This window comes from Brassica napus, unplaced genomic scaffold (assembly GCF_020379485.1).
Source record: "Brassica napus cultivar Da-Ae unplaced genomic scaffold, Da-Ae ScsIHWf_299;HRSCAF=487, whole genome shotgun sequence".
NCBI classification, from domain to species: domain Eukaryota; kingdom Viridiplantae; phylum Streptophyta; class Magnoliopsida; order Brassicales; family Brassicaceae; genus Brassica; species Brassica napus.
The window spans coordinates 26,392-50,268 of NW_026016247.1; the positions used below are offsets into that span (position 1 = coordinate 26,392).

The window sequence follows — 23,877 nt, forward strand, 5'->3', positions numbered from 1 at the left end:
AGATTCTATAATCTATAAAAAATGTAGATTTTTTGCCTAAAATACATAAGAAAAAATTTGCTTTAATTTTTTTTATTGTGTCTTTAAAAGTAAAGATAAAATATAATTCGTAAAAATTAATAGAAACTTGTTGTAGGTTTTAACTTTTAAAGATAAAATTACAAGGTAAAATTTAATGCTTTAAAAATAAATAAATCTAAAGTAGATAGATAACCCAACCAATCACCCCCTTGAAATATTTTCAATTTTTTTTTTAAGTGTACAAAATCGTAAAACAAAAAAAAAGTTTTAAAAGTTGTGATTTGTGAAAGCACCTAACCAACTGTAAATCACATTTAGTATATATAGGGTTTAGTTATTAAATTCAACTGTGTTCAACACCTAACATAATCTACTTTAAGCAAAACCTTATGGTTTAGGATTACAGCGGATACCAGACGAAGATTTAGTCATTTAATTATCTTGTTAATGTCTTTAGACTCTTTACCGAGACAATATATAGTATGATCTACTAAGCAATGCACACCCAGCAAGAGTTCTTGACTCTAAAATGGCTTTTAGTTTTAGAAGCCATTAGTTCTAGAGAGCTAATACGCAATGGATAGAAGACTTGTTGACTATTTGTCGAAGGTCACTGTAGATAAACGGCAAATGATAAAAGAAAAAAAAATTGAAAGATCGATACAATTATTAAAATAAAAAGAGGTTCGTTCTCAGTAGAGTTAAACCCATAGTTGCAAATGTAACAACAAGACAGGAATGACTATCCGTGCTCCTTGAGTCCTTGTGCATCAGCATATCGACTAGCTATGCATGTGATTAGAGGTGATGACTTATGAGAGTAACTTTTTAAGTATATACGCATGAATGCATGAGAACATTTTCTTTTTTTGGTAAAAGAACTCGAAAACTATTAATCTAATAAACGCCGCAGTAACGAAAAACGAAGCAGACACAGAGAGATCAGAGATGTATTCGAATGCATGAGAACATTCATTGTGTGATCATAGTTTCACGATTTATTTAGGATTTGGAATAAAGAATTTTTTACTTTTTATAGATTTTGTGCCATTTTGAACAAACTCCACTGGTTTCGATGTTTTCTCGTTTGGCATAAACGACATTTAATTTGTTTGATCTGTCCTTTATTACGTAGTTCATGCATTAAAACAAGTCTTTTACAACTTTTGCATAGACATTTGCTATCATTCATCAACAACTTTTTATTATCACTACCAAACATATATCCAAGTCCTAGTGGATGGAGGTTATCATTATTATACTTAATGTTAATTCAATCAATCTAGGATTGCTTGGCCAAGTAGCAGTTTCATTTTAATTTGGATCTTTGCATTTGGAGCAATATGAAACATAAGACGGAGTATAACCAAGAGGAACTTCGCATACGATAAATATTGTTAGGGCCATTTCTTGTAAGAAAATTTTGTCACTTGTTGTGTCAATTGAAGTCATTCTTCAAGGTACTAGCGATGGCGAATTTGACCATTTGGCAACATTTTCTTTTTAAAATCCATATTTAAAATCCGCGTAGTCTCTTCAAATCCAAAACCATATATCGATAACATTTTTGTGATGTAAAACATTATTCCCACTATTTAGAACTGGGGTAGACAAAGTTCAAAGAACCAAGTCATTTCTCCACCGGCCCATACTCATTTGGCAACTTACTTCATTTGTTCATACGTTACAACTACCACTTTAAATATTCTTAACAAAATTTTGCTTAAGCCTTTTAAATGTTCATTGCTGCCTCTGAGTTATAATAATGTTCGCAAGAGCTAATATATAAAAAACCCTCAAAATACCATTTGTTTTACTTAAAAGATTCTAAATCAATCAAAATATATAAACCAATAACACCTAAGTCAACTCGTTTCTAAACAAAAAAAAAGCACACTAACTAATGTTGTAGTTAGGCCATTAGTGTTTCAAAAAAAAAAAAAAAAAAACTAATGTTGTAGTTAGGCCATGTTCGTTTGTACATCTGTAAGATGCATCCAGATGGTCCATCTAGATGTCTTATCCAGATGCTCCATCTGGATGTTGTTCGTTTCTTCATTTCGTCCATGCATCCAGATGAATAATCTGAATGCAACTATGTTCGTTTGCTTTTCATTTTTTAACTTCCATCTGCATCCATGTGGACTTGTTAATAAAATGACTAAAATATATTTTTTACGTTTCGGCAGAAAAATATCATTTTTACGGTTTTGGCGGGAAAAGTTTTTACGCGATTTTTGGCGGAAAAGTTTTTGGCGGGAAAAGGTTTTTCTTTTCGCGATTTTTGGCGGGAAAAGCATTTTTACGGTTTCAAAGAGAAAATACATTTTTCCGGTTTTGGCGGGAAAATTCAGTTTTCCGGGTTTGGCGGGAAAAGTGTATTTTCCAGTTTTGGCAGGAAAATGTGTTTTCCAGTTTTGACGGGAAAATGTGTTTTCCAGTTTTTACGGGAAAATGCGGTTTTCCGGTTTTGGCGGGAAAAGTGTGTTTTTCAGTTTTGGCGGAAAAATACGTTTTCCGGTTTTGGCGGGAAATTGCTATTTTCCGGTTTTGTCGGGAAAATTTCGTTTTCCAGTTTTGGAGGGAAAATTCTGTTTTCCAGTTTTGGCGGGAAAATTTTGTTTTCCGGTTTTGGCGGGAAAATTCTGTTTTCCGTTTTTGGCGGGAAATTGTGTTTTCTGGTTTTGGCGGGAAAATGCGGTTTTCCAGTTTTGGCGGGAAAATTTCGTTTTCTGGGTTTGGCGGGAAAATTCTGTTTTCCGGTTTTGATGGGAAAATTCTGTTTTCCGGTTTTGACGGGAAAATTGTGTTTTCCGGTTTTAGCGGAAAATTGTGTTTTCCGGTTTTGGCGGAAAAACTGTGTTTTCCGGTTTTGGCGAGAAAATTGTTTTTTGCGGTTTTGGCAAGAAAATGTTTTTTGGAGTTTTGGTGGGAATATGCATTTTTTGGGTTTTGGCAGGAAAATTCATTTTTTCGGTTTTGACGGAAAAATACGTTTTTCGGTCTTGGTCGAAAAGTGCAGTTTTACTGGTTTGGCCGAAAAATGTGTTTTTATGGAAATGTGCGTTTTACATTTTTTTGCGGAAAACGTATCTTGCGGTTTTGGCAGGAAAGTGTATTTTTCAGTTTTTGCGAGAAAACGCATTTTTTGGTTATAGCAGAAAAATGTATATACAAAAAATTAGATTTTACGGTTTGAAAATATTATTTTGATTTTTAAAAAGTCATTTTTGTCATTTATCATTTTAGACTGAACTAGATGCATTTGCATCCAGATGCACCATCAAGACTCACCTTCATTTGGACGAGAATTTGAGAAGAATTTTTAAAAATTTAGTTGAGTGATCCATCTGAATGTAGCATTATAATACACAAAACGAATATCAATTTGCATCTTCACCCAGATGGATCACATGGGTGAGCAAACGAACGGGACTTATTATATTCTCTTGACCAAAGTTGTAAAAGGAATGAACTCTTGTAGCTGCCTCAAAGGAAAGTTGTTTCAAATGAATTTCGTGAAACTAGAGAAGATGCTCAAACTGTATTACGTGTTACGACATTCTTAATCCTCTTGTTAAAATTAATTGTAATGTGACAATTGATGCACATGCAGACCAAGCTGCCGAATCTTTACCAATGAAATGGTGATGATGTATACGCTTCCGGAAACTACTAGTTAAAGACCGATGTGATGATTCTGATTCAGATTCAGTTCAGATGTTTATGTATGATTGATGGCAATTTTTTTTTTGGTAACCATGGTAAGACTTTATTACCATTTTCGATTTTTGACAGAAGTTTTTTGTTTTAAAAGGAATTTTCACAGAAGTTAAAAACAAATAAAAGAAAAAATATAAAATACCAAAGCAAAGAAAAGCAAACACTCCGAGCAAAGACCTAAGATCAACAATGGTTTTTGTTTCTTGGAAGTGATTCCTAAAGCGTTAGAAATTGTGAAGAAGGTTATGAGCAAGGAGAAAGTGATAAGGATTTGATGAATACCATATCCTCTACTTAGATTTTAGAGCATTTTTAATTCTACTACATTTTTACTCATTTGCTACTATTATTCTATTTATAGAGTAATGATTTTATTTTTTACTTATTACTCTATTTTTAATAAAAAATGTAGATAGAACTTAGAGTGAAAAGCAACACTATTATAGAGTTACTGCATTAAAAAAACACAAAATCGAGCAAAAAAATTGAGATGCTTTTGAGCCAGGTCATAAGAGACATTGTCGCATATACGAGCTATGGTTCATCTTCGTTACTATCTCTCAATCATTGCGAGTTTAGATTTCTATAATTTCAACTTCGAAGTATGTTGTTACGTGTAAATAATTGGTCATTAAGAAAGGTTGTGGTTGAACTCGGTCTCCGCGCATTAACCACATCCTACTAAACCAAACCAATTTCAAATTCAAACTACGTCACATTTCACAAACAATGATCTCTAGAAATTATTGTTCTAAGAAATCTCCAATATATTAATTGAGAAACATTACAACTTCTTTTTGTATCCACGTGTCACCAATAAGATGATTTTTAGAATCATTAGAAAAATAGGTTGGTCCATCTAATTATATAATAAACTTTATATTAAACTAACCATAAATTCATTATTAATGTTTTTTTATTATTTTCTTAAATAAAAGTTATGGAATTTCCTAATATGTCTAAAGGATATATGACAATTAATGATTTTGAATAATAAAGATTTGATAAAAATTAATGTATCTTCTATCATATTTGTTTAATTTTAATCTATTAAATAAATTAAACAACCACATTAACCATATAATAAAAATTTAGATTTTTCTTTATATGTTATATTTTAATTTTTTAAAAATGAATATAAATTACGAAAACTGTTACAAGATACAAATGATTATTAATAATATAAGTAAAATTTAATTTAATTATTAAAAGAAATATATATATATATATATATATATATATATATATATATCGTTTTAAATTAAACTATATACCATATAAAATACATAAATATTTTAATTTCAAAATTTACTTTGAACAATTTCTTTTGATAAAAACTTTGAACAAACATTGACAACTTAATTTTTTAAAATTAAAAATTAATATACTATTAATCCACAATGAAATTTTTGTTATCGTTAATTTAAAGTTTTTGCTATAAAATATACAAATGATAAAAAAACATATGAGTAAAAAGCATCATTTAATAGACATTAATATTAAAAATATACTATATACGTTATTTAAATTTAATTATATATCGTATCAAATAGAAAAAAAATTGTTTGGATTCATAAAATTTATATGTTCGCACCGATTTAGTTACTGAATTTTTAGTTATTCAATATATATTTATTATTTCATAATATGTAAAAAACATATAATATCTAAAATAATTTATATCTAATGTTCATCCCGCGCAAGGCGCGGATCTTAACCTAGTAACATACTAAAATAAAACAAAAAATATTTAAAATAGTGTTAACCGTATAAAACATACATATGTCAGCTGAAAATAATATTAGCTGGCAGTAAAAAATGTTAGACGTCTAAATGAATCAGTGTCACCAAAGCTTGTTTTGTGGACTGCTAATTTTATATTTGCATTGCTAACACATTATTTTTCATGTATTTTAATAAGTTTTTTAGATGGTGAAGTAATACTAGAGATGGATAATATTGGTATTGCCGTGTAATGTTTAATAAACTAGCCGGTAAACAAATTTAATGTTACTGATAGTTATCTGCTATTCAAGCCTAAATTATTAACATGAGGAAGTAACAAATAAAACAATTCTTGAATCAGAGCCAAACAACAAAATACTAAATTGATTGAAGCATTTGTAGTTTTGTACAATCTCGTTGCATTGTTGATTAACCGTTATTGTATCTTAACACCAAGATTATAAACCTTTATCAGCCAGAGCAATTTAATAAGTGGAAACAAAGATGTAAAACAATAAAAGAAAGTCACATTCTCTTTCTTCACTTTTTCTTCGTACTCATTTTTATCAAACCTCATCCTATCAAGAAAACAGAAGAGAGAGAATAAATGATTCATCAATCACTTAACTTATAATAAAAAGAATTAAGATTTAGAAATAAAAGTTGACGAATTATACCAAATCAACGATGGTGAATCTAGTCTTCTTCTATTCTTATATAGCTTCTTCTAACAGCCCGTAAATTTCACAAATCAAAGTGATTCAATCACCAGTCCGAAAAAGGATGATGATTTTTATCGTCACCAAAGGCTTTACCTGCTGCTCTCCATTATTAAGATCACCGAGGCATGATTTCATAAGTTGTTTTAGTGGAGAAACAAAGGAAAAAGGATAAAGCAAGTTGTTGCTAAAAAAAAAAAAAAAGGATAAAGAAAGCATACCCACCAAGATAGATGAAAATGAAAATATTTAAAAGATATTGCGGTGAATAAAATCTTGGTAAATAGTATCAAACTAAAAGATATGAGTGATATAAAGTTTAACAGCTAAAAGGCAATAGGGTCAATAAAGTTTATGCACAGTTTGTAATATGCACAGTTTGTAATAGTCAGTTTGTAATAGTGTAAATTGGTATTTAGCTAAATAGAATAAAATTCTCCTACCCCGCCCCTGTTCTTCTGCTTCTTCCTGGCTAGCGCCCCTCTCTAACCTCTCTCTAACCCCTCTCTAACCCCTCTCTCTCTCTCAAACTCGCCAGTCCTATCGATTCTCCAGGCATGTTCCTCTTGTTAACCCTTCTCCCGTAGATTCATTTCCAGTACGCAAAGTTCTCTAATTTTTCCTACCCTAATCGCTTTGGCTCGTTCATAGGAAGAGCTTTAACCTTTACAATCAATCTTCCTCTTACCAGGTTTGGTGGGAACTCCAGTACAAGTTCAAAAGCCGAGCGAGATGCCGGTCTCTCTTAAGCAGAATATGAATGTTGAGATCCGTGAGATGATCAATAGGGATCCATGGTACGCTTTCTGTTTATGGTTTTGACCTAGCGGGATGCCGATCTCCCTTAAACGGGATATGAATGTTTAGATCTGTGACATGATCGATAGGGATCTCTCTTTTGTGTGTTTCAGGTCATTGAAACAACCAATACACTTTTTGGGAATCATCTTTGCTCTTGTGGCTTTCATCTGTGTTCTCGAGTTTTTCGTCATTCCATCCCAAGATCACCTGTCTACTAACCTGAGATTCTTAGTTTCTGGAGCATGTCTACTCACCTGGGCTTCTACACTCAGCAGATCATTTGCATTCTACTTTATATGTTCCCATTTATATGGTCTGTTCATGGCTAGCTTTCTTCTTTTCTATCAGGTTTAGTATATATTTTCTTGTTTTAACTGTGCATTTTGGCTAGAATTTGTTTTGATAATTGATTTTTTTTATTGTGTGTACGCAGGTAGTGAAGCGACTACCAAAGAAATTGAGCTCTTCTGCAGTGTTCCTGTACTCAACCCTGGTAAAAAATTTCTGTGTTTCTTTTATTGTCTCTCTCATTATCTAAATCACTGAGTCTTTTTCACAAGTTCTTTTCTTTCTTTATTTTTTGTCAGATTGGTCTTACTGTTGTCAGTCTTCCCTACATACCCGGTTGGTTTGAAGTTATCCGAGAAACATATGCAATTACACGCAAATTTAGGAATGTTGTAAGTTGAATTACATTTACTTTGGCTACTGATGTAGTTTTGTGGTATGCTAAGCTCGTATGGTTTTGCAGGGCGAGCTGGCTATGGTGATTAATATACGATTCTTTGAAACACAGTTTGGATTGATTGCTATCAATTCAGAGCTCCTCTTGGCTTACGATGGGTCTATTGACATAGGCATATCTCGTGTCATGTCTTGGTTCATTCGGATTTGGGCTACGGTTTTGATTATTCAGGTATGAATAATTAAGAATAATAGGTCCTTTGTTTTTGCTTTGATTAAGAATAATTGAAAGTCATCTTGTTTGAACAACATTGTTGTCTCCAGAGCTCAGAAGATACTCGCCTTGCTGTAGGAGCGTTGGTATGTGTACTTGTTGTCTCACCTTTACTGAGGATGATCACCAGATTAATTTTCCCAGATCGCGGGTAAGTGACAGTCAGTTGATCACGTATCTAATAAGCTATATTCCCTGATATATCACAGATGCAAATGACTTAATTTTTTTTTCTTGTGCAGGACTCTGATGGCCAAACTACTAATCATGAGGGATGCAATTAGAGATGCTGTAGGACCATTTGTCTGGTGTTTAATCATCGTACAGATTTACTCTCATAGATGTTGGTTACTAATTATTAGTCATTGAACCTTAATGTGCTTGAAATGAAACATAAAACTTAATGTGGTTGTTCAATGATTTTTTCAGTAAAGGAGGGATTTGTAAGAAGCTATGGAAAATCGGTACGAAAGAAGATGAAGATGAAGATGAAGAAGAGACTAGAAACATCTGTTACTGTTGGTGAAAGTCATACTCTTGTCTCGCATTTTCCTACTCCCCCTAGGATCAAATTCTCCAGTGGCAAGGTATGCAAGTCTTAAAAGAACGCCGTTTCTGTTAGTTCGTTGTTTGCTTGTGCATCTACCGGTTATAGTATGTGGATGTGTGTATATCTACAGCTTTAGTATTTGTTGCTTTATGATTTATGATCAAGTAGATTGAACAGGTATATGACCCTTTTGTTCCTAATAGCTATCCAAGTGGCTCTGTGCTTACTGTTCTTTTAGTTGTTTTGATTATTGAAGAGAATTGGTTCAAACCACAGTACCACCAGTTTTCCTCATCGTTATGGGAACACTGTCTGGTTCACCCTTGGTTCTTGCCTTCTGAAATATGATTAGCAAGTCACTAGTTCACTCTCTCTAGTCGTTGGACGTACTTTTTATATGCTTCACCCCTCATTTTATGCCTTGCTACAACTCTTACTCGCTAGATGTGTAACTTGAGATTATTTTTCTTTAATAGATTCACGTTTCCCATACTTCTTTCATTCTACTTCATCTTTTCATGCTTATGGTGGCAGGGGCCAGGACCTGATGCACGTGTAGTCTACATAGCTGGTGCGTTTGATCTTTTCCATGCTGGCCATGTTGAGGTATTGTATTAAATTCCAAGTCATTATGCTCAGTATGTTATTCATTTCAAGACTGAGTTTGTATTTCTTTTGTCGACATATCTGAGCGCTAACCTATAAATCAGATACATATGGATGCTTATCATATATGTTTGTCGACTAGTGCAACTAGAATGGCATAAATAATATTGAGCGACCATATTTATTCTGCTAATGTGAACTCTTGTTCTTGATTTATTCAATTTTGTACAGATTCTCAGGCGTGCTAGAGAGCTTGGCGACTTTCTTCTTGTTGGAATACATAATGACCAGACCGTGAGGTAGTCATAAAACTCAAATCATCATCCAAAAAAAAAAAAAGTCTTGGTTGTGTTGAGAAGTTTAGATTTGCATCTTTGCTTAAAATCGTTATTATTGCTGTGCAGTGCTAAAAGAGGAGGGCACCCCCCAATCATGAGTATGCAGGAAAGGAGCTTAAGTGTTGGGGCATGCCGCTATGTAGATGAGGTGATATTTGGTGCTCCATGGGAAGTGTCAAAAAATACGGTGAGCTTCTCTGCTCTCTAATTAATAATATACCCAAATGGCTTTTAGTTTTAACAATGATTTGGGTATTGCAGATCACGATCTTTGGCATATCATTGGTGGTTCATGGGACAGTAGCCGAGAGCGACAATTTTCAAAGGGTAAAACTAGATTCAGATATGAGCAAGTGTATATAGAGACAATAGAGCTGCGTTTTCTAAGAATATGGTTGATGATTTGACAGAAGGAAGAGAATCCGTATGCAGTACCAATTAGCATGGGCATATTCCAAATCCTAGAAAGCCCTCTTGATATCACAACTTCCACCATAATGGGGAGGATTGTAGCGAACCATGAAGCTTATCAGGCAAGTTGCTATTCTTCTTATTGTTGGTATACTTCACCAATGTCTGACACAAAATCTTTCGTATTGTATAGAAACGTAATTTGAAAAAGGAAGCTAGTGATGACGAGCAGATGGAAAAGGAAGCTAGTGATGACAAGCAGGCTTTGCGACGGGGGACTGACAGGGCCGGCTCATTGGGGGGGGGGGACAAGCTGTGCGACCGCCACGGGCCCAATTAAGCATGTGTCCCCTGTATAATACTAATTAAGGGGCCCAATTTTTTATAATCTATATTTTTATATATAAAAAATTATAAATATAATAAATAAAATTGAAAAGGGCCTAAAATTATTTGATATGTATATAGTTTTATTTTCATTACAAAATATACAAAATATTACTGATTAAATTTAAAAAATATTTTAACATTATCTGTATATAAATTTTAGAGCGTAAAATTTTTTTTCTTGCCCTAGGACCCCTCTAACAGTGTTGAGCCGGCCCTGGAGACCGATAAGAATCAAAATCTGTAAAGCTTAGAGCTTTGGATGCAGTTTCTATTTAGGATGTTTCTGGATGAGACTACATTCTACATACGACATTTCTGATCTCTAGTTTAAAGTTTACATAAAGAGAGGCAATTGATGGTTTTAGCACCCAATAGCCTTTCTTTTAGTTTCTTTCACTTTTGGGATGTTTCATCAGTTAGAGCATCATTATCGGGGTTTGTTTAGGAGGTTTCTTAAATTATTTGTGATTTTAAAAAAAAATATTACCTTTTACAGAAGAACCGTCGCTTAATTAGGGGAGGAAGAGACTGTCTCTTATGGGACACTCGTCCTTCTCTCTCTCATGTCTCCTCTGTTCTTCTTGGCCGGTGTGAATCATCGGCGGTATCATCAATCCTCAATTTCATTTTACTATCTCTGTACTGAGCTTGCGTTCCTTTGGTATAGATTTGAAACGCAAGAGAAGTTGATCATCGTCGGAACCATTCACAACAAGCCCAAACCAGACCATGTGAGTTGATTTCGTCTCTCCTTCCTCTGTAATTCTCAGATTTTGAATGATGAATCTGATTCTCTTCTGCAGCGATTAATTCTCAGATTTTGAATGATGAGATCTAACAAAAAGATCTCTTCTTTCTTCGTTATAATTAAGGCCCACATGCTACGTCTTGGTAACGCTTCTCTAGCTTCAGCTTCCCACTCCGGTCAGATTCAGCGAGGTGGAGCTTGTACTCCCGACGGATATCCAGAAGATGGCCTCGTATGTTTTCAACAACAACTACTTGAAGAATGGACTCGCTGACGAGGCTTGTAGTTTCAACAACAACGCTGCTCTCACTTCCATCAATCCCAGTAAGTAAAGGTCTTTTTTTGGTTAAAATTTGAGACTTTGGAATCATCATTCAGTGTGTGTGTGTTTTCAGGTCAAGGAACTTGTAGATACCATTCAAGGTACAGCGTTTGAGTGATGTTTCATACTGCTTTGTAAATCAATAGGAATTTTCCTTTGTGTTGATTTGAATTATTTGAAGTTTCCTTTTTTTTTTATTATGTTCATCGATTTCTTTAGAATGAGCAAATATGGTTTTGAGTAGAGTGAAGTTAGTAATAGGTTTGGTTCTTGGATTGTTTGCTGCTTTGTTCTCAGATAATTCACATATTTGTTTTATTTGTTCTGTATTCTTGCGTAACTTAACCAATATACTTTGTAAACACTCATGGATGTTGCAGTAAGAGAGTGATCAGCAATGGTCGAGTTGTGGATGACAACTTCAATGGGTGCAGAACAAGCAGATATGAGCCGTGGCTGACGGGTTTCCAGCAGATATGAGCCGTGGCTGACGGGTTTCCAGCAGCTGTATCTTGTTGGTCTTTTCACAAACTCAGAACCAAGAAGAGGTCAATTGGTAAGTGACAAACACATCTTGATGAGACCGAAGAAGCTTTCTTAATATTCATTTTTTTTTTGACAAGCATGAACTAGATAGGTGTTGGTTTCATGGTAGAGCTTATCAATGTAGGTTGGTAAGGGATCCTAAAAGGATTTTTGGGATAAGATGCTTTTAACTAAGTCTCTTAAATTCACTTTTCCTACTTAAAAGTATTAAAGAATAACTAAGAACCCCTAAAATGGGTATATGGGATAATGATGCTCTTATGTTTTTCTAAGTTTCGTTTTTGCGTACTCATGTTATATCACTCACTGGTATCGCAGTTAACTAGCTTCTTTGTGACTTGCTCAAAGCATCCCATTGCACAAATTTCTTAACAAACAAGGATTAGAGAGACTTGAAGCAGTAAGCATGTTTGTTTTCTTGATAAGGTAGGAGGAATGAGCCTCTTTCTTACTAACCCGGTTATTAGCATATTCCTAACTTAGTTCCAGTTAGTAAAATTATAATAGTATGGCATTGAAATTGTCGTATATGATGATTAATTTCACATACCAAGAAAGTCAAAAATAAAAATAAAAAAAAAAATCATTTTTTAAAATATAGATGACGGTGGCAATTGAGAATTTTATGAAGAGAGGCACCGCGCGCATGTCTTTTCAATTTGTATCACTGTTTTAAAAAGTCAGGCGAAGACTTCTGATTCTATCATCCTCAACGTCGACGGAGACGATAACAAATCAGCTATATTCGGCAAACACGACCTCGGAAAGCTTCTAGGCATGGGCGCGTTCGCCAAAGTCTACCAAGCGGAGGATCTTCACAACGACCGCGAAAGCGTCGCGATCAAAGTCGTCCAGAAGAAGCGTCTAAAAGACGGACTCACGGCGCAAGTCAAGAGAGAGATCTCCGTCATGTGCGGCCTCCGCCACCCTCACATCGTCCTCCTCTCCGAAGTCCTCGACACCAAGACGAAGAAGATCTTCGTCATGGAGCTCGCAAAGGGCGGCGAGCTGTTCCTTTCCCCGAGTCTCGAGCACCGTTTCACTGAAGGTCTCAGCCGGAAATATTTCCGGCAATTGATCTCCGCCGTAAGGTACTGCCACGCGAGGGGGAGTTTACCACAGTGATCTCAAACCGGAGAATCTCCTCCTCGACGAGAATCGAGATCTGAAGGTTTCCGAGTTTGGTCTCAGCGCGATGGAGGAGCAGATCAAATCCGACGGGATGCTACATACTCTATGTGGGACCCATGCTTACGTGGCACCCGAGCTTTTAACGAAGAAAGGATACGACGGTATTGGTCATGCGGCGTCGCTTTGTTTCTTCTCAACGCAGGCTACTCACCGTTTCGAGATTCAAACATCTCGGACTCTAACCGGAGATCCGAACGGCTCAATACACCATGTGCCCGGAGTGGGGCATCGCCTTGGAGCTAATGCGCTTGGGACAAACGGATCACCTTGGAACCAAGATTTGAAGGATCTCTCTCGCTCGGATCCACTTTGTGAGAGAGGATCCTTCAGAATCTCCTCCACGGTGATCCGTTTCTCCGAAGATTCATTAGCTCCGGAGAAGTCCACTCCGGCATGGTGTATTGAGCCGTTCGGATTCTCCGGTAGAGTCCCGAGATGTTTGAATCTCGAAACGGTGAGTAGCCTGCGTTGAGAAGAAACAAAGCGACGCCGCATGACCATATATCCGTCGTATCCTTTCTTCGTTAAAAGCTCGGGTGCCACGTAAGCAGGGGTCCCACATAGAGTATGTAGCATCCCGTCGGATTTGATCTGCTCCTCCATCGCGCTGAGACCAAAATCGGAAACCTTCAGATCTCGATTCTCGTCGAGGAGGAGATTCTCCGGTTTGAGATCACTGTGGTAAACTCCCCCTCGCGTGGCAGTACCTTACGGCGGAGATCAATTGCCGGAAATATTTCCGGCTGAGACCTTCAGTGAAACGGTTGCTCGAGACTCGGGGGAACAGCTCGCCGCCCTTGGCGAGCTCCATGACGAAGATCTTCTTCGTCTTGGTGTCGAGGACTTCGGAGAGGAGGACGATGTGAGGGTGGCGGAGGCCGCACATGACGGAGATCTCTCTCTTGACTTGCGCCGTGAGTCCGTCTTTTAGACGCTTCTTCTGGACGACTTTGATCGCGACGCTTTCGCGGTCGTTGTGAAGATCCTCCGCTTGGTAGACTTTGGCGAACGCGCCACTGCCTAGAAGCTTTCCGAGGTCGTGTTTGCCGAATATAGCTGATTTGTTATCGTCTCCGTCGACGTTGAGGATGATAGAATCAGAAGTCTTCGCCTGACATTTTTTAAAACAGTGATACAAATTGAAAAGACATGCGCGCGGTGCCTCTCTTCATAAAATTCTCAATTGCCACGTCATCTATATTTTAAAAAATGATTTTTATTTTTATTTTTATTTGACTTTCTTGGTATGTGAAATTAATCATCATATACGACAATTTCAATGCCATACTATTATAATTTTACTAACTGGAACTAAGTTAGGAATATGCTAATAACCGGGTTAGTAAGAAAGAGGCTCATTCCTCCTACCTTATCAAGAAAACAAACATGCTTACTGCTTCAAGTCTCTCTAATCCTTGTTTGTTAAGAAATTTGTGCAATGGGATGCTTTGAGCAAGTCACAAAGAAGCTAGTTAACTGCGATACCAGTGAGTGATATAACATGAGTACGCAAAAACGAAACTTAGAAAACATAAGAGCATCATTATCCCATATACCCATTTTAGGGGTTCTTAGTTATTCTTTAATACTTTTAAGTAGGAAAAGTGAATTAAGAGACTTAGTTAAAAGCATCATTATCCCAAAAATCCTTTTAGGATCCCTTAACAACCTACATTGATAAGCTCTACCATGAAACAACACCTATCTAGTTCATGCTTGTCAAAAAAAATATGAATATTAAGAAAGCTTCTTCGGTCTCATCAAGATGTGTTTGTCACTTACCAATTGACCTCTTCTTGGTTCTGAGTTTGTGAAAAGACCAACAAGATACAGCTGCTGGAAACCCGTCAGCCACGGCTCATATCTGCTGGAAACCCGTCAGCCACGGCTCATATCTGCTTGTTCTGCACCCATTGAAGTTGTCATCCACAACTCGACCATTGCTGATCACTCTCTTACTGCAACATCCATGAGTGTTTACAAAGTATATTGGTTAAGTTACGCAAGAATACAGAACAAATAAAACAAATATGTGAATTATCTGAGAACAAAGCAGCAAACAATCCAAGAACCAAACCTATTACTAACTTCACTCATACTCAAACAATATTTGCTCATTCTAAAGAAATCGATGAACATAATAAAAAAAAAAGGAAACTTCAAATAATTCAAATCAACACAAAGGAAAATTCCTATTGATTTACAAAGCAGTATGAAACATCACTCAAACGCTGTACCTTGAATGGTATCTACAAGTTCCTTGACCTGAAAACACACACACTGAATGATGATTCCAAAGTCTCAAATTTTAACCAAAAAAAGACCTTTACTTACTGGGATTGATGGAAGTGAGAGCAGCGTTGTTGTTGAAACTACAAGCCTCGTCAGCGAGTCCATTCTTCAAGTAGTTTTGTTGAAAACATACGAGGCCATCTTCTGGATATCCGTCGGGAGTACAAGCTCACCTCGCTGAATCTGACCGGAGTGGGAAGCTGAAGCTAGAGAAGCGTTACCAAGACGTAGCATGTGGGCCTTAATTATAACGAAGAAAGAAGAGATCTTTTTGTTAGATCTCATCATTCAAAATCTGAGAATTAATCGCTGCAGAAGAGAATCAGATTCATCATTCAAAATCTGAGAATTACAGAGGAAGGAGAGACGAAATCAACTCACATGGTCTGGTTTGGGCTTGTTGTGAATGGTTCCGACGATGATCAACTTCTCTTGCGTTTCAAATCTATACCAAAAGGAACGCAAGCTCAGTACAGAGATAGTAAAATGAAATTGAGGATTGATGATACCGGCGATGATTCACACCGGCCAAGAAGAACAGAGGAGACATGAGAGAGAAGGACGAGTGTCCCATAAGAGACAGTCTCTTCCTCCCCTTAATTAAGCGACGGTTCTTCTGCTAAAAGGTAATATTTTTTTTTTAAAATCACAAATAATTTAAGAAACCTCCTAAACAAACCCCGATAATGATGCTCTAACTGATGAAATCCAAAAGTGAAAGAAACTAAAAGAAAGGCTATTGGGTGCTAAAAACCATCAATTGCCTCTCTTTATGTAAACTTTAAACTAGAGATCAGAAATGTCGTATGTAGAATGTAGTCTCATCCAGAAACATCCTAAATAGAAACTGCATCCAAAGCTCTAAGCTTTACAGATTTTGATTCTTATCGGTCTCCAGGGCCGGCTCAACACTGTTAGAGGGGTCCTAGGGCAAGAAAAAAAAATTTTACGCTCTAAAATTTATATACAGATAATGTTTAAAATATTTTTAAAATTTAATCAGTAATATTTTGTATATTTTGTAATGAAAATAAAACTATATACATATCAAATAATTTTAGGCCCTTTTCAATTTTATTTATTATATTTATAATTTTTTATATATAAAAATATAGATTTATAAAAAATTGGGCCCCTTAATTAGTATTATACAGGGGACACATGCTTAATTGGGCCCGTGGCGGTCGCACAGCTTGTCCCCCCCCCCCAATGAGCCGGCCCTGTCAGTCCCCCGTCGCAAAGCCTGCTTGTCATCACTAGCTTCCTTTTCCATCTGCTCGTCATCACTAGCTTCCTTTTTCAAATTACGTTTCTATACAATACGAAAGATTTTGTGTCAGACATTGGTGAAGTATACCAACAATAAGAAGAATAGCAACTTGCCTGATAAGCTTCATGGTTCGCTACAATCCTCCCCATTATGGTGGAAGTTGTGATATCAAGAGGGCTTTCTAGGATTTGGAATATGCCCATGCTAATTGGTACTGCATACGGATTCTCTTCCTTCTGTCAAATCATCAACCATATTCTTAGAAAACGCAGCTCTATTGTCTCTATATACACTTGCTCATATCTGAATCTAGTTTTACCTTTGAAAATTGTCGCTCTCGGCTACTGTCCCATGAACCACCAATGATATGCCAAAGATCGTGATCTGCAATACCCAAATCATTGTTAAAACTAAAAGCCATTTGGGTATATTATTAATTAGAGAGCAGAGAAGCTCACCGTATTTTTTGACACTTCCCATGGAGCACCAAATATCACCTCATCTACATAGCGGCATGCCCCAACACTTAAGCTCCTTTCCTGCATACTCATGATTGGGGGGTGCCCTCCTCTTTTAGCACTGCACAGCAATAATAACGATTTTAAGCAAAGATGCAAATCTAAACTTCTCAACACAACCAAGACTTTTTTTTTTTGGATGATGATTTGAGTTTTATGACTACCTCACGGTCTGGTCATTATGTATTCCAACAAGAAGAAAGTCGCCAAGCTCTCTAGCACGCCTGAGAATCTGTACAAAATTGAATAAATCAAGAACAAGAGTTCACATTAGCAGAATAAATATGGTCGCTCAATATTATTTATGCCATTCTAGTTGCACTAGTCGACAAACATATATGATAAGCATCCATATGTATCTGATTTATAGTTAGCGCTCAGATATGTCGACAAAAGAAATACAAACTCAGTCTTGAAATGAATAACATACTGAGCATAATGACTTGGAATTTAATACAATACCTCAACATGGCCAGCATGGAAAAGATCAAACGCACCAGCTATGTAGACTACACGTGCATCAGGTCCTGGCCCCTGCCACCATAAGCATGAAAAGATGAAGTAGAATGAAAGAAGTATGGGAAACGTGAATCTATTAAAGAAAAATAATCTCAAGTTACACATCTAGCGAGTAAGAGTTGTAGCAAGGCATAAAATGAGGGGTGAAGCATATAAAAAGTACGTCCAACGACTAGAGAGAGTGAACTAGTGACTTGCTAATCATATTTCAGAAGGCAAGAACCAAGGGTGAACCAGACAGTGTTCCCATAACGATGAGGAAAACTGGTGGTACTGTGGTTTGAACCAATTCTCTTCAATAATCAAAACAACTAAAAGAACAGTAAGCACAGAGCCACTTGGATAGCTATTAGGAACAAAAGGGTCATATACCTGTTCAATCTACTTGATCATAAATCATAAAGCAACAAATACTAAAGCTGTAGATATACACACATCCACATACTATAACCGGTAGATGCACAAGCAAACAACGAACTAACAGAAACGGCGTTCTTTTAAGACTTGCATACCTTGCCACTGGAGAATTTGATCCTAGGGGGAGTAGGAAAATGCGAGACAAGAGTATGACTTTCACCAACAGTAACAGATGTTTCTAGTCTCTTCTCATCTTCATCTTCATCTTCTTTCGTACCGATTTTCCATAGCTTCTTACAAATCCCTCCTTTACTGAAAAAATCATTGAACAACCACATTAAGTTTTATGTTTCATTTCAAGCACATTAAGGTTCAATGACTAATAATTAGTAACCAACATCTATGAGAGTAAATCTGTACGATGATTAAACACCAGACAAATGGTCCTACAGCATCTCTAATTGCATCCCTCATGATTAGTAGTTTGGCCATCAGAGTCCTGCACAAGAAAAAAAATTAAGTCATTTGCATCTGTGATATATCAGGGAATATAGCTTATTAGATACGTGATCAACTGACTGTCACTTACCCGCGATCTGGGAAAATTAATCTGGTGATCATCCTCAGTAAAGGTGAGACAACAAGTACACATACCAACGCTCCTACAGCAAGGCGAGTATCTTCTGAGCTCTGGAGACAACAATGTTGTTCAAACAAGATGACTTTCAATTATTCTTAATCAAAGCAAAAACAAAGGACCTATTATTCTTAATTATTCATACCTGAATAATCAAAACCGTAGCCCAAATCCGAATGAACCAAGACATGACACGAGATATGCCTATGTCAATAGACCCATCGTAAGCCAAGAGGAGCTCTGAATTGATAGCAATCAATCCAAACTGTGTTTCAAAGAATCGTATATTAATCACCATAGCCAGCTCGCCCTGCAAAACCATACGAGCTTAGCATACCACAAAACTACATCAGTAGCCAAAGTAAATGTAATTCAACTTACAACATTCCTAAATTTGCGTGTAATTGCATATGTTTCTCGGATAACTTCAAACCAACCGGGTATGTAGGGAAGACTGACAACAGTAAGACCAATCTGACAAAAAATAAAGAAAGAAAAGAACTTGTGAAAAAGACTCAGTGATTTAGATAATGAGAGAGACAATAAAAGAAACACAGAAATTTTTTACCAGGGTTGAGTACAGGAACACTGCAGAAGAGCTCAATTTCTTTGGTAGTCGCTTCACTACCTGCGTACACACAAAAAAAATCAATTATCAAAACAAATTCTAGCCAAAATGCACAGTTAAAACAAGAAAATATATACTAAACCTGATAGAAAAGAAGAAAGCTAGCCATGAACAGACCATATAAATGGGAACATATAAGTAGAATGCAAATGATCTGCTGAGTGTAGAAGCCCAGGTGAGTAGACATGCTCCAGAAACTAAGAATCTCAGGTTAGTAGACAGGTGATCTTGGGATGGAATGACGAAAACTCGAGAACACAGATGAAAGCCACAAGAGCAAAGATGATTCCCAAAAGTGTATTGGTTGTTTCAATGACCTGAAACACACAAAAGAGAGATCCCTATCGATCATGTCACAGATCTAAACATTCATATCCCGTTTAAGGGAGATCGGCATCCCGCTAGGTCAAAACCATAAACAGAAAGCGTACCATGGATCCCTATTGATCATCTCACGGATCTCAACATTCATATTCTGCTTAAGAGAGACCGGCATCTCGCTCGGCTTTTGAACTTGTACTGGAGTTCCCACCAAACCTGGTAAGAGGAAGATTGATTGTAAAGGTTAAAGCTCTTCCTATGAACGAGCCAAAGCGATTAGGGTAGGAAAAATTAGAGAACTTTGCGTACTGGAAATGAATCTACGGGAGAAGGGTTAACAAGAGGAACATGCCTGGAGAATCGATAGGACTGGCGAGTTTGAGAGAGAGAGAGGGGTTAGAGAGGGGTTAGAGAGAGGTTAGAGAGGGGCGCTAGCCAGGAAGAAGCAGAAGAACAGGGGCGGGGTAGGAGAATTTTATTCTATTTAGCTAAATACCAATTTACACTATTACAAACTGACTATTACAACTGTGCATATTACAAACGGTGCATAAACTTTATTGACCCTATTGCCTTTTAGCTGTTAAACTTTATATCACTCATATCTTTTAGTTTGATACTATTTACCAAGATTTATTCACCGCAATATCTTTTAATATTTTCATTTTCATCTATCTTGGTGGGTATGCTTTCTTTATCCTTTTTTTTTTTTTTTAGCAACAACTTGCTTTATCCTTTTTCCTTTGTTTCTCCACTAAAACAACTTATGAAATCATGCCTCGGTGATCTTAATAATGGAGAGCAGCAGGTAAAGCCTTTGGTGACGATAAAAATCATCATCCTTTTTCGGACTGGTGATTGAATCACTTTGATTTGTGAAATTTACGGGCTGTTAGAAGAAGCTATATAAGAATAGAAGAAGACTAGATTCACCATCGTTGATTTGGTATAATTCGTCAACTTTATTTCTAAATCTTAATTCTTTTTATTATAAGTTAAGTGATTGATGAATCATTTATTCTCTCTCTTCTGTTTTCTTGATAGGATGAGGTTTGATAAAAATGAGTACGAAGAAAAAGTGAAGAAAGAGAATGTGACTTTCTTTTATTGTTTTACATCTTTGTTTCCACTTATTAAATTGCTCTGGCTGATAAGGTTTATAATCTTGGTGTTAATACAATAACGGTTAATCAACAATGCAACGAGATTGTACAAAACTACAAATGCTTCAATCAATTTAGTATTTTGTTGTTTGGCTCTGATTCAAGAATTGTTTTATTTGTTACTTCCTCATGTTAATAATTTAGGCTTGAATAGCAGATAACTATCAGTAACATTAAATTTGTTTACCGGCTAGTTTATTAAACATTACACGGCAATACCAATATTATCCATCTCTAGTATTACTTCACCATCTAAAAAACTTATTAAAATACATGAAAAATAATGTGTTAGCAATGCAATATAAAATTAGCAGTCCACAAACAAGCTTTGGTGACACTGATTCATTTAGACGTCTAACATTTTTTACTGCCAGCTAATATTATTTTCAGCTGACATATGTATGTTTTATACGGTTAACACTATTTTAAATATTTTTTGTTTTATTTTAGTATGTTACTAGGTTAAGATCCGCGCCTTGCGCGGGATGAACATTAGATATAAATTATTTTAGATATTATATGTTTTTTACATATTATGAAATAATAAATATATATTGAATAACTAAAAATTCAGTAACTAAATCGGTGCGAACATATAAATTTTATGAATCCAAACAATTTTTTTTCTATTTGATACGATATATAATTAAATTTAAATAACGTATATAGTATATTTTTAATATTAATGTCTATTAAATGATGCTTTTTACTCATATGTTTTTTTATCATTTGTATATTTTATAGCAAAAACTTTAAATTAACGATAACAAAAATTTCATTGTGGATTAATAGTATATTAATTTTTAATTTTTAAAAATTAAGTTGTCAATGTTTGTTCAAAGTTTTTATCAAAAGAAATTGTTCAAAGTAAATTTTGAAATTAAAATATTTATGTATTTTATATGGTATATAGTTTAATTTAAAACGATATATATATATATTATATTATATATATATATATATATTTCTTTTAATAATTAAATTAAATTTTACTTATATTATTTAATAATCATTTGTATCTTGTAACAGTTTTCGTATTTATATTCATTTTTAAAAAATTAAAATATAACATATAAAGAAAAATCTAAATTTTTATTATATGGTTAATGTGGTTGTTTAATTTATTTTAATAGATTAAAATTAAACAAATATGATAGAAGATACATTAATTTTTATCAAATCTTTATTATTCAAAATCATTAATTGTCATATATCCTTTAGACATATTAGGAAATTCCATAACTTTTATTTAAGAAAATAATAAAAAACATTAATAATGAATTTATGGTTAGTTTAATATAAAGTTTATTATATAATTAGATGGACCAACCTATTTTTCTAATGATTCTAAAATCATCTTATTGGTGACACGTGGATACAAAAAGAAGTTGTAATGTTTCTCAATTAATATATTGGAGATTTCTTAGAACAATAATTTCTAGAGATCATTGTTTGTGAAATGTGACGTAGTTTGAATTTGAAATTGGTTTGGTTTAGTAGGATGTGGTTAATGCGCGGAGACCGAGTTCAACCACAACCTTTCTTAATGACCAATTATTTACACGTAACAACATACTTCGAAGTTGAAATTATAAAATCTAAACTCGCAATGATTGAGAGATAGTAACGAAGATGAACCATAGCTCGTATATGCGACAATGTCTCTTATGACCTGGCTCAAAAGCATCTCAATTTTTTTGCTCGATTTTGTGTTTTTTTAATGCAGTAACTCTATAATAGTGTTGCTTTTCACTCTAAGTTCTATCTACATTTTTTATTAAAAATAGAGTAATAAGTAAAAAATAAAATCATTACTCTATAAATAGAATAATAGTAGCAAATGAGTAAAAATGTAGTAGAATTAAAAATGCTCTAAAATCTAAGTAGAGGATATGGTATTCATCAAATCCTTATCACTTTCTCCTTGCTCATAACCTTCTTCACAATTTCTAACGCTTTAGGAATCACTTCCAAGAAACAAAAACCATTGTTGATCTTAGGTCTTTGCTCGGAGTGTTTGCTTTTCTTTGCTTTGGTATTTTATATTTTTTCTTTTATTTGTTTTTAACTTCTGTGAAAATTCCTTTTAAAACAAAAAACTTCTGTCAAAAATCGAAAATGGTAATAAAGTCTTACCATGGTTACCAAAAAAAAAATTGCCATCAATCATACATAAACATCTGAACTGAATCTGAATCAGAATCATCACATCGGTCTTTAACTAGTAGTTTCCGGAAGCGTATACATCATCACCATTTCATTGGTAAAGATTCGGCAGCTTGGTCTGCATGTGCATCAATTGTCACATTACAATTAATTTTAACAAGAGGATTAAGAATGTCGTAACACGTAATACAGTTTGAGCATCTTCTCTAGTTTCACGAAATTCATTTGAAACAACTTTCCTTTGAGGCAGCTACAAGAGTTCATTCCTTTTACAACTTTGGTCAAGAGAATATAATAAGTCCCGTTCGTTTGCTCACCCATGTGATCCATCTGGGTGAAGATGCAAATTGATATTCGTTTTGTGTATTATAATGCTACATTCAGATGGATCACTCAACTAAATTTTTAAAATTCTTCTCAAATTCTCGTCCAAATGAAGGTGAGTCTTGATGGTGCATCTGGATGCAAATGCATCTAGTTCAGTCTAAAATGATAAATGACAAAAATGACTTTTTAAAAATCAAAATAATATTTTCAAACCGTAAAATCTAATTTTTTGTATATACATTTTTCTGCTATAACAAAAAATGCGTTTTCTCGCAAAAACTGAAAAATACACTTTCCTGCCAAAACCGCAAGATACGTTTTCCGCAAAAAATGTAAAACGCACATTTCCATAAAAACCATTTTTCGGCCAAACCAGTAAAACTGCACTTTTCGACCAAGACCGAAAAACGTATTTTTCCGTCAAAACCGAAAAAATGAATTTTCCTGCCAAAACCCAAAAATGCATATTCCCACCAAAACTCCAAAAAACATTTTCTTGCCAAAACCGCAAAAAACAATTTTCTCGCCAAAACCGGAAAACACAGTTTTTCCGCCAAAACCGGAAAACACAATTTTCCGCTAAAACCGGAAAACACAATTTTCCCGTCAAAACCGGAAAACAGAATTTTC

At 35.1% G+C, this 23,877-nt stretch overlaps 4 protein-coding genes across 18 annotated transcripts; 2 read left to right on the forward strand and 2 right to left on the reverse strand.

Annotated features, from left to right (window-relative positions):
• The first annotated feature begins 6,563 nt into the window (after positions 1 to 6,563).
• Positions 6,564 to 12,394, forward strand: LOC125602812. 11 transcript variants are annotated; one of them, XM_048774212.1, is made up of 21 exons: positions 6,564 to 6,678; positions 6,709 to 6,743; positions 6,880 to 6,985; positions 7,076 to 7,337; positions 7,423 to 7,482; positions 7,577 to 7,669; positions 7,741 to 7,905; positions 7,998 to 8,098; positions 8,190 to 8,290; positions 8,377 to 8,534; positions 9,032 to 9,103; positions 9,335 to 9,402; positions 9,508 to 9,628; positions 9,703 to 9,768; positions 9,852 to 9,974; positions 10,046 to 10,205; positions 10,910 to 10,973; positions 11,046 to 11,314; positions 11,386 to 11,413; positions 11,693 to 11,868; positions 12,177 to 12,394. In XM_048774212.1, the coding sequence occupies exons 3-16, from the start codon at positions 6,921 to 6,923 to the stop codon at positions 10,190 to 10,192; spliced, it is 1,602 nt and encodes a 533-aa protein (XP_048630169.1). In that variant the 5' UTR covers positions 6,564 to 6,678; positions 6,709 to 6,743; positions 6,880 to 6,920; the 3' UTR covers positions 10,193 to 10,205; positions 10,910 to 10,973; positions 11,046 to 11,314; positions 11,386 to 11,413; positions 11,693 to 11,868; positions 12,177 to 12,394. The 11 variants fall into 11 exon arrangements, with proteins under 11 accessions (XP_048630169.1, XP_048630166.1, XP_048630167.1 ...); XM_048774209.1 differs by having other exon boundaries at positions 11,060 to 11,314; XM_048774210.1 differs by having other exon boundaries at positions 11,115 to 11,314.
• Positions 11,215 to 12,983, forward strand: LOC125602821 (CBL-interacting serine/threonine-protein kinase 22-like). Its single transcript, XM_048774230.1, has 4 exons — positions 11,215 to 11,314; positions 11,386 to 11,413; positions 11,787 to 11,868; positions 12,543 to 12,983. Exons 1-4 carry the CDS (start codon positions 11,215 to 11,217, stop codon positions 12,981 to 12,983), a joined length of 651 nt encoding a protein of 216 aa, XP_048630187.1.
• Positions 12,984 to 13,288: 305 nt separating this feature from the next.
• LOC106454646 (CBL-interacting serine/threonine-protein kinase 22) lies at positions 13,289 to 15,575 on the reverse strand. The gene is given in 10 exon segments (XM_048774231.1): positions 13,289 to 13,367; positions 13,369 to 13,408; positions 13,411 to 13,556; positions 13,558 to 13,739; positions 13,741 to 14,160; positions 14,832 to 14,913; positions 14,945 to 15,007; positions 15,287 to 15,314; positions 15,384 to 15,485; positions 15,530 to 15,575. Coding segments are annotated over 10 exon segments (1,188 nt in total).
• Positions 15,576 to 16,918: 1,343 nt separating this feature from the next.
• On the reverse strand, positions 16,919 to 20,080 carry LOC125602813. Of its 5 annotated transcripts, none has more exons than XM_048774221.1 (13): positions 19,901 to 19,984; positions 19,702 to 19,807; positions 19,353 to 19,587; positions 19,211 to 19,270; positions 19,024 to 19,116; positions 18,788 to 18,952; positions 18,595 to 18,695; positions 18,439 to 18,504; positions 18,161 to 18,317; positions 17,592 to 17,663; positions 17,315 to 17,361; positions 17,070 to 17,190; positions 16,919 to 16,995 (listed from the first exon to the last, which is right to left on the reverse strand). In XM_048774221.1, the coding sequence occupies exons 3-13, from the start codon at positions 19,455 to 19,457 to the stop codon at positions 16,927 to 16,929; spliced, it is 1,056 nt and encodes a 351-aa protein (XP_048630178.1). In that variant the 5' UTR covers positions 19,458 to 19,587; positions 19,702 to 19,807; positions 19,901 to 19,984; the 3' UTR covers positions 16,919 to 16,926. The 5 variants fall into 5 exon arrangements, with proteins under 5 accessions (XP_048630178.1, XP_048630177.1, XP_048630181.1 ...); XM_048774220.1 differs by having other exon boundaries at positions 17,294 to 17,361; XM_048774224.1 differs by lacking the exons at positions 19,211 to 19,270; positions 19,353 to 19,587 and adding an exon at positions 20,009 to 20,080 and having other exon boundaries at positions 17,294 to 17,361; positions 19,944 to 19,978.
• Between the last annotated feature and the right edge of the window lie 3,797 nt (positions 20,081 to 23,877).

Excerpts from the sequence above, each read along its gene's own strand:
- LOC125602812 (XM_048774212.1), top strand. The coding sequence starts at position 6,921 with ATGCCGGTCTCTCTTAAGCAGAATATGAATGTTGAGATCCGTGAGATG. Across the intron at positions 8,291-8,376 it reads ACAGATTTACTCTCATAGAT|TAAAGGAGGGATTTGTAAGA; the intron begins GTTGGTTACTAA and ends TGATTTTTTCAG. Across the intron at positions 9,629-9,702 it reads GGGAAGTGTCAAAAAATACG|ATCACGATCTTTGGCATATC; the intron begins GTGAGCTTCTCT and ends TGGGTATTGCAG.
- LOC125602821 (XM_048774230.1), top strand. The coding sequence starts at position 11,215 with ATGGCCTCGTATGTTTTCAACAACAACTACTTGAAGAATGGACTCGCT. Across the intron at positions 11,414-11,786 it reads ACTTGTAGATACCATTCAAG|ATATGAGCCGTGGCTGACGG; the intron begins GTACAGCGTTTG and ends GGTTTCCAGCAG. Across the intron at positions 11,869-12,542 it reads AACCAAGAAGAGGTCAATTG|GCGAAGACTTCTGATTCTAT; the intron begins GTAAGTGACAAA and ends TTAAAAAGTCAG.
- LOC125602813 (XM_048774220.1), bottom strand. The coding sequence starts at position 19,457 with ATGTCTACTCACCTGGGCTTCTACACTCAGCAGATCATTTGCATTCTA. Across the intron at positions 19,271-19,352 it reads GCTTTCTTCTTTTCTATCAG|GTAGTGAAGCGACTACCAAA; the intron begins GTTTAGTATATA and ends GTGTGTACGCAG. Across the intron at positions 18,318-18,438 it reads GCTGTAGGACCATTTGTCTG|TAAAGGAGGGATTTGTAAGA; the intron begins GTGTTTAATCAT and ends TGATTTTTTCAG.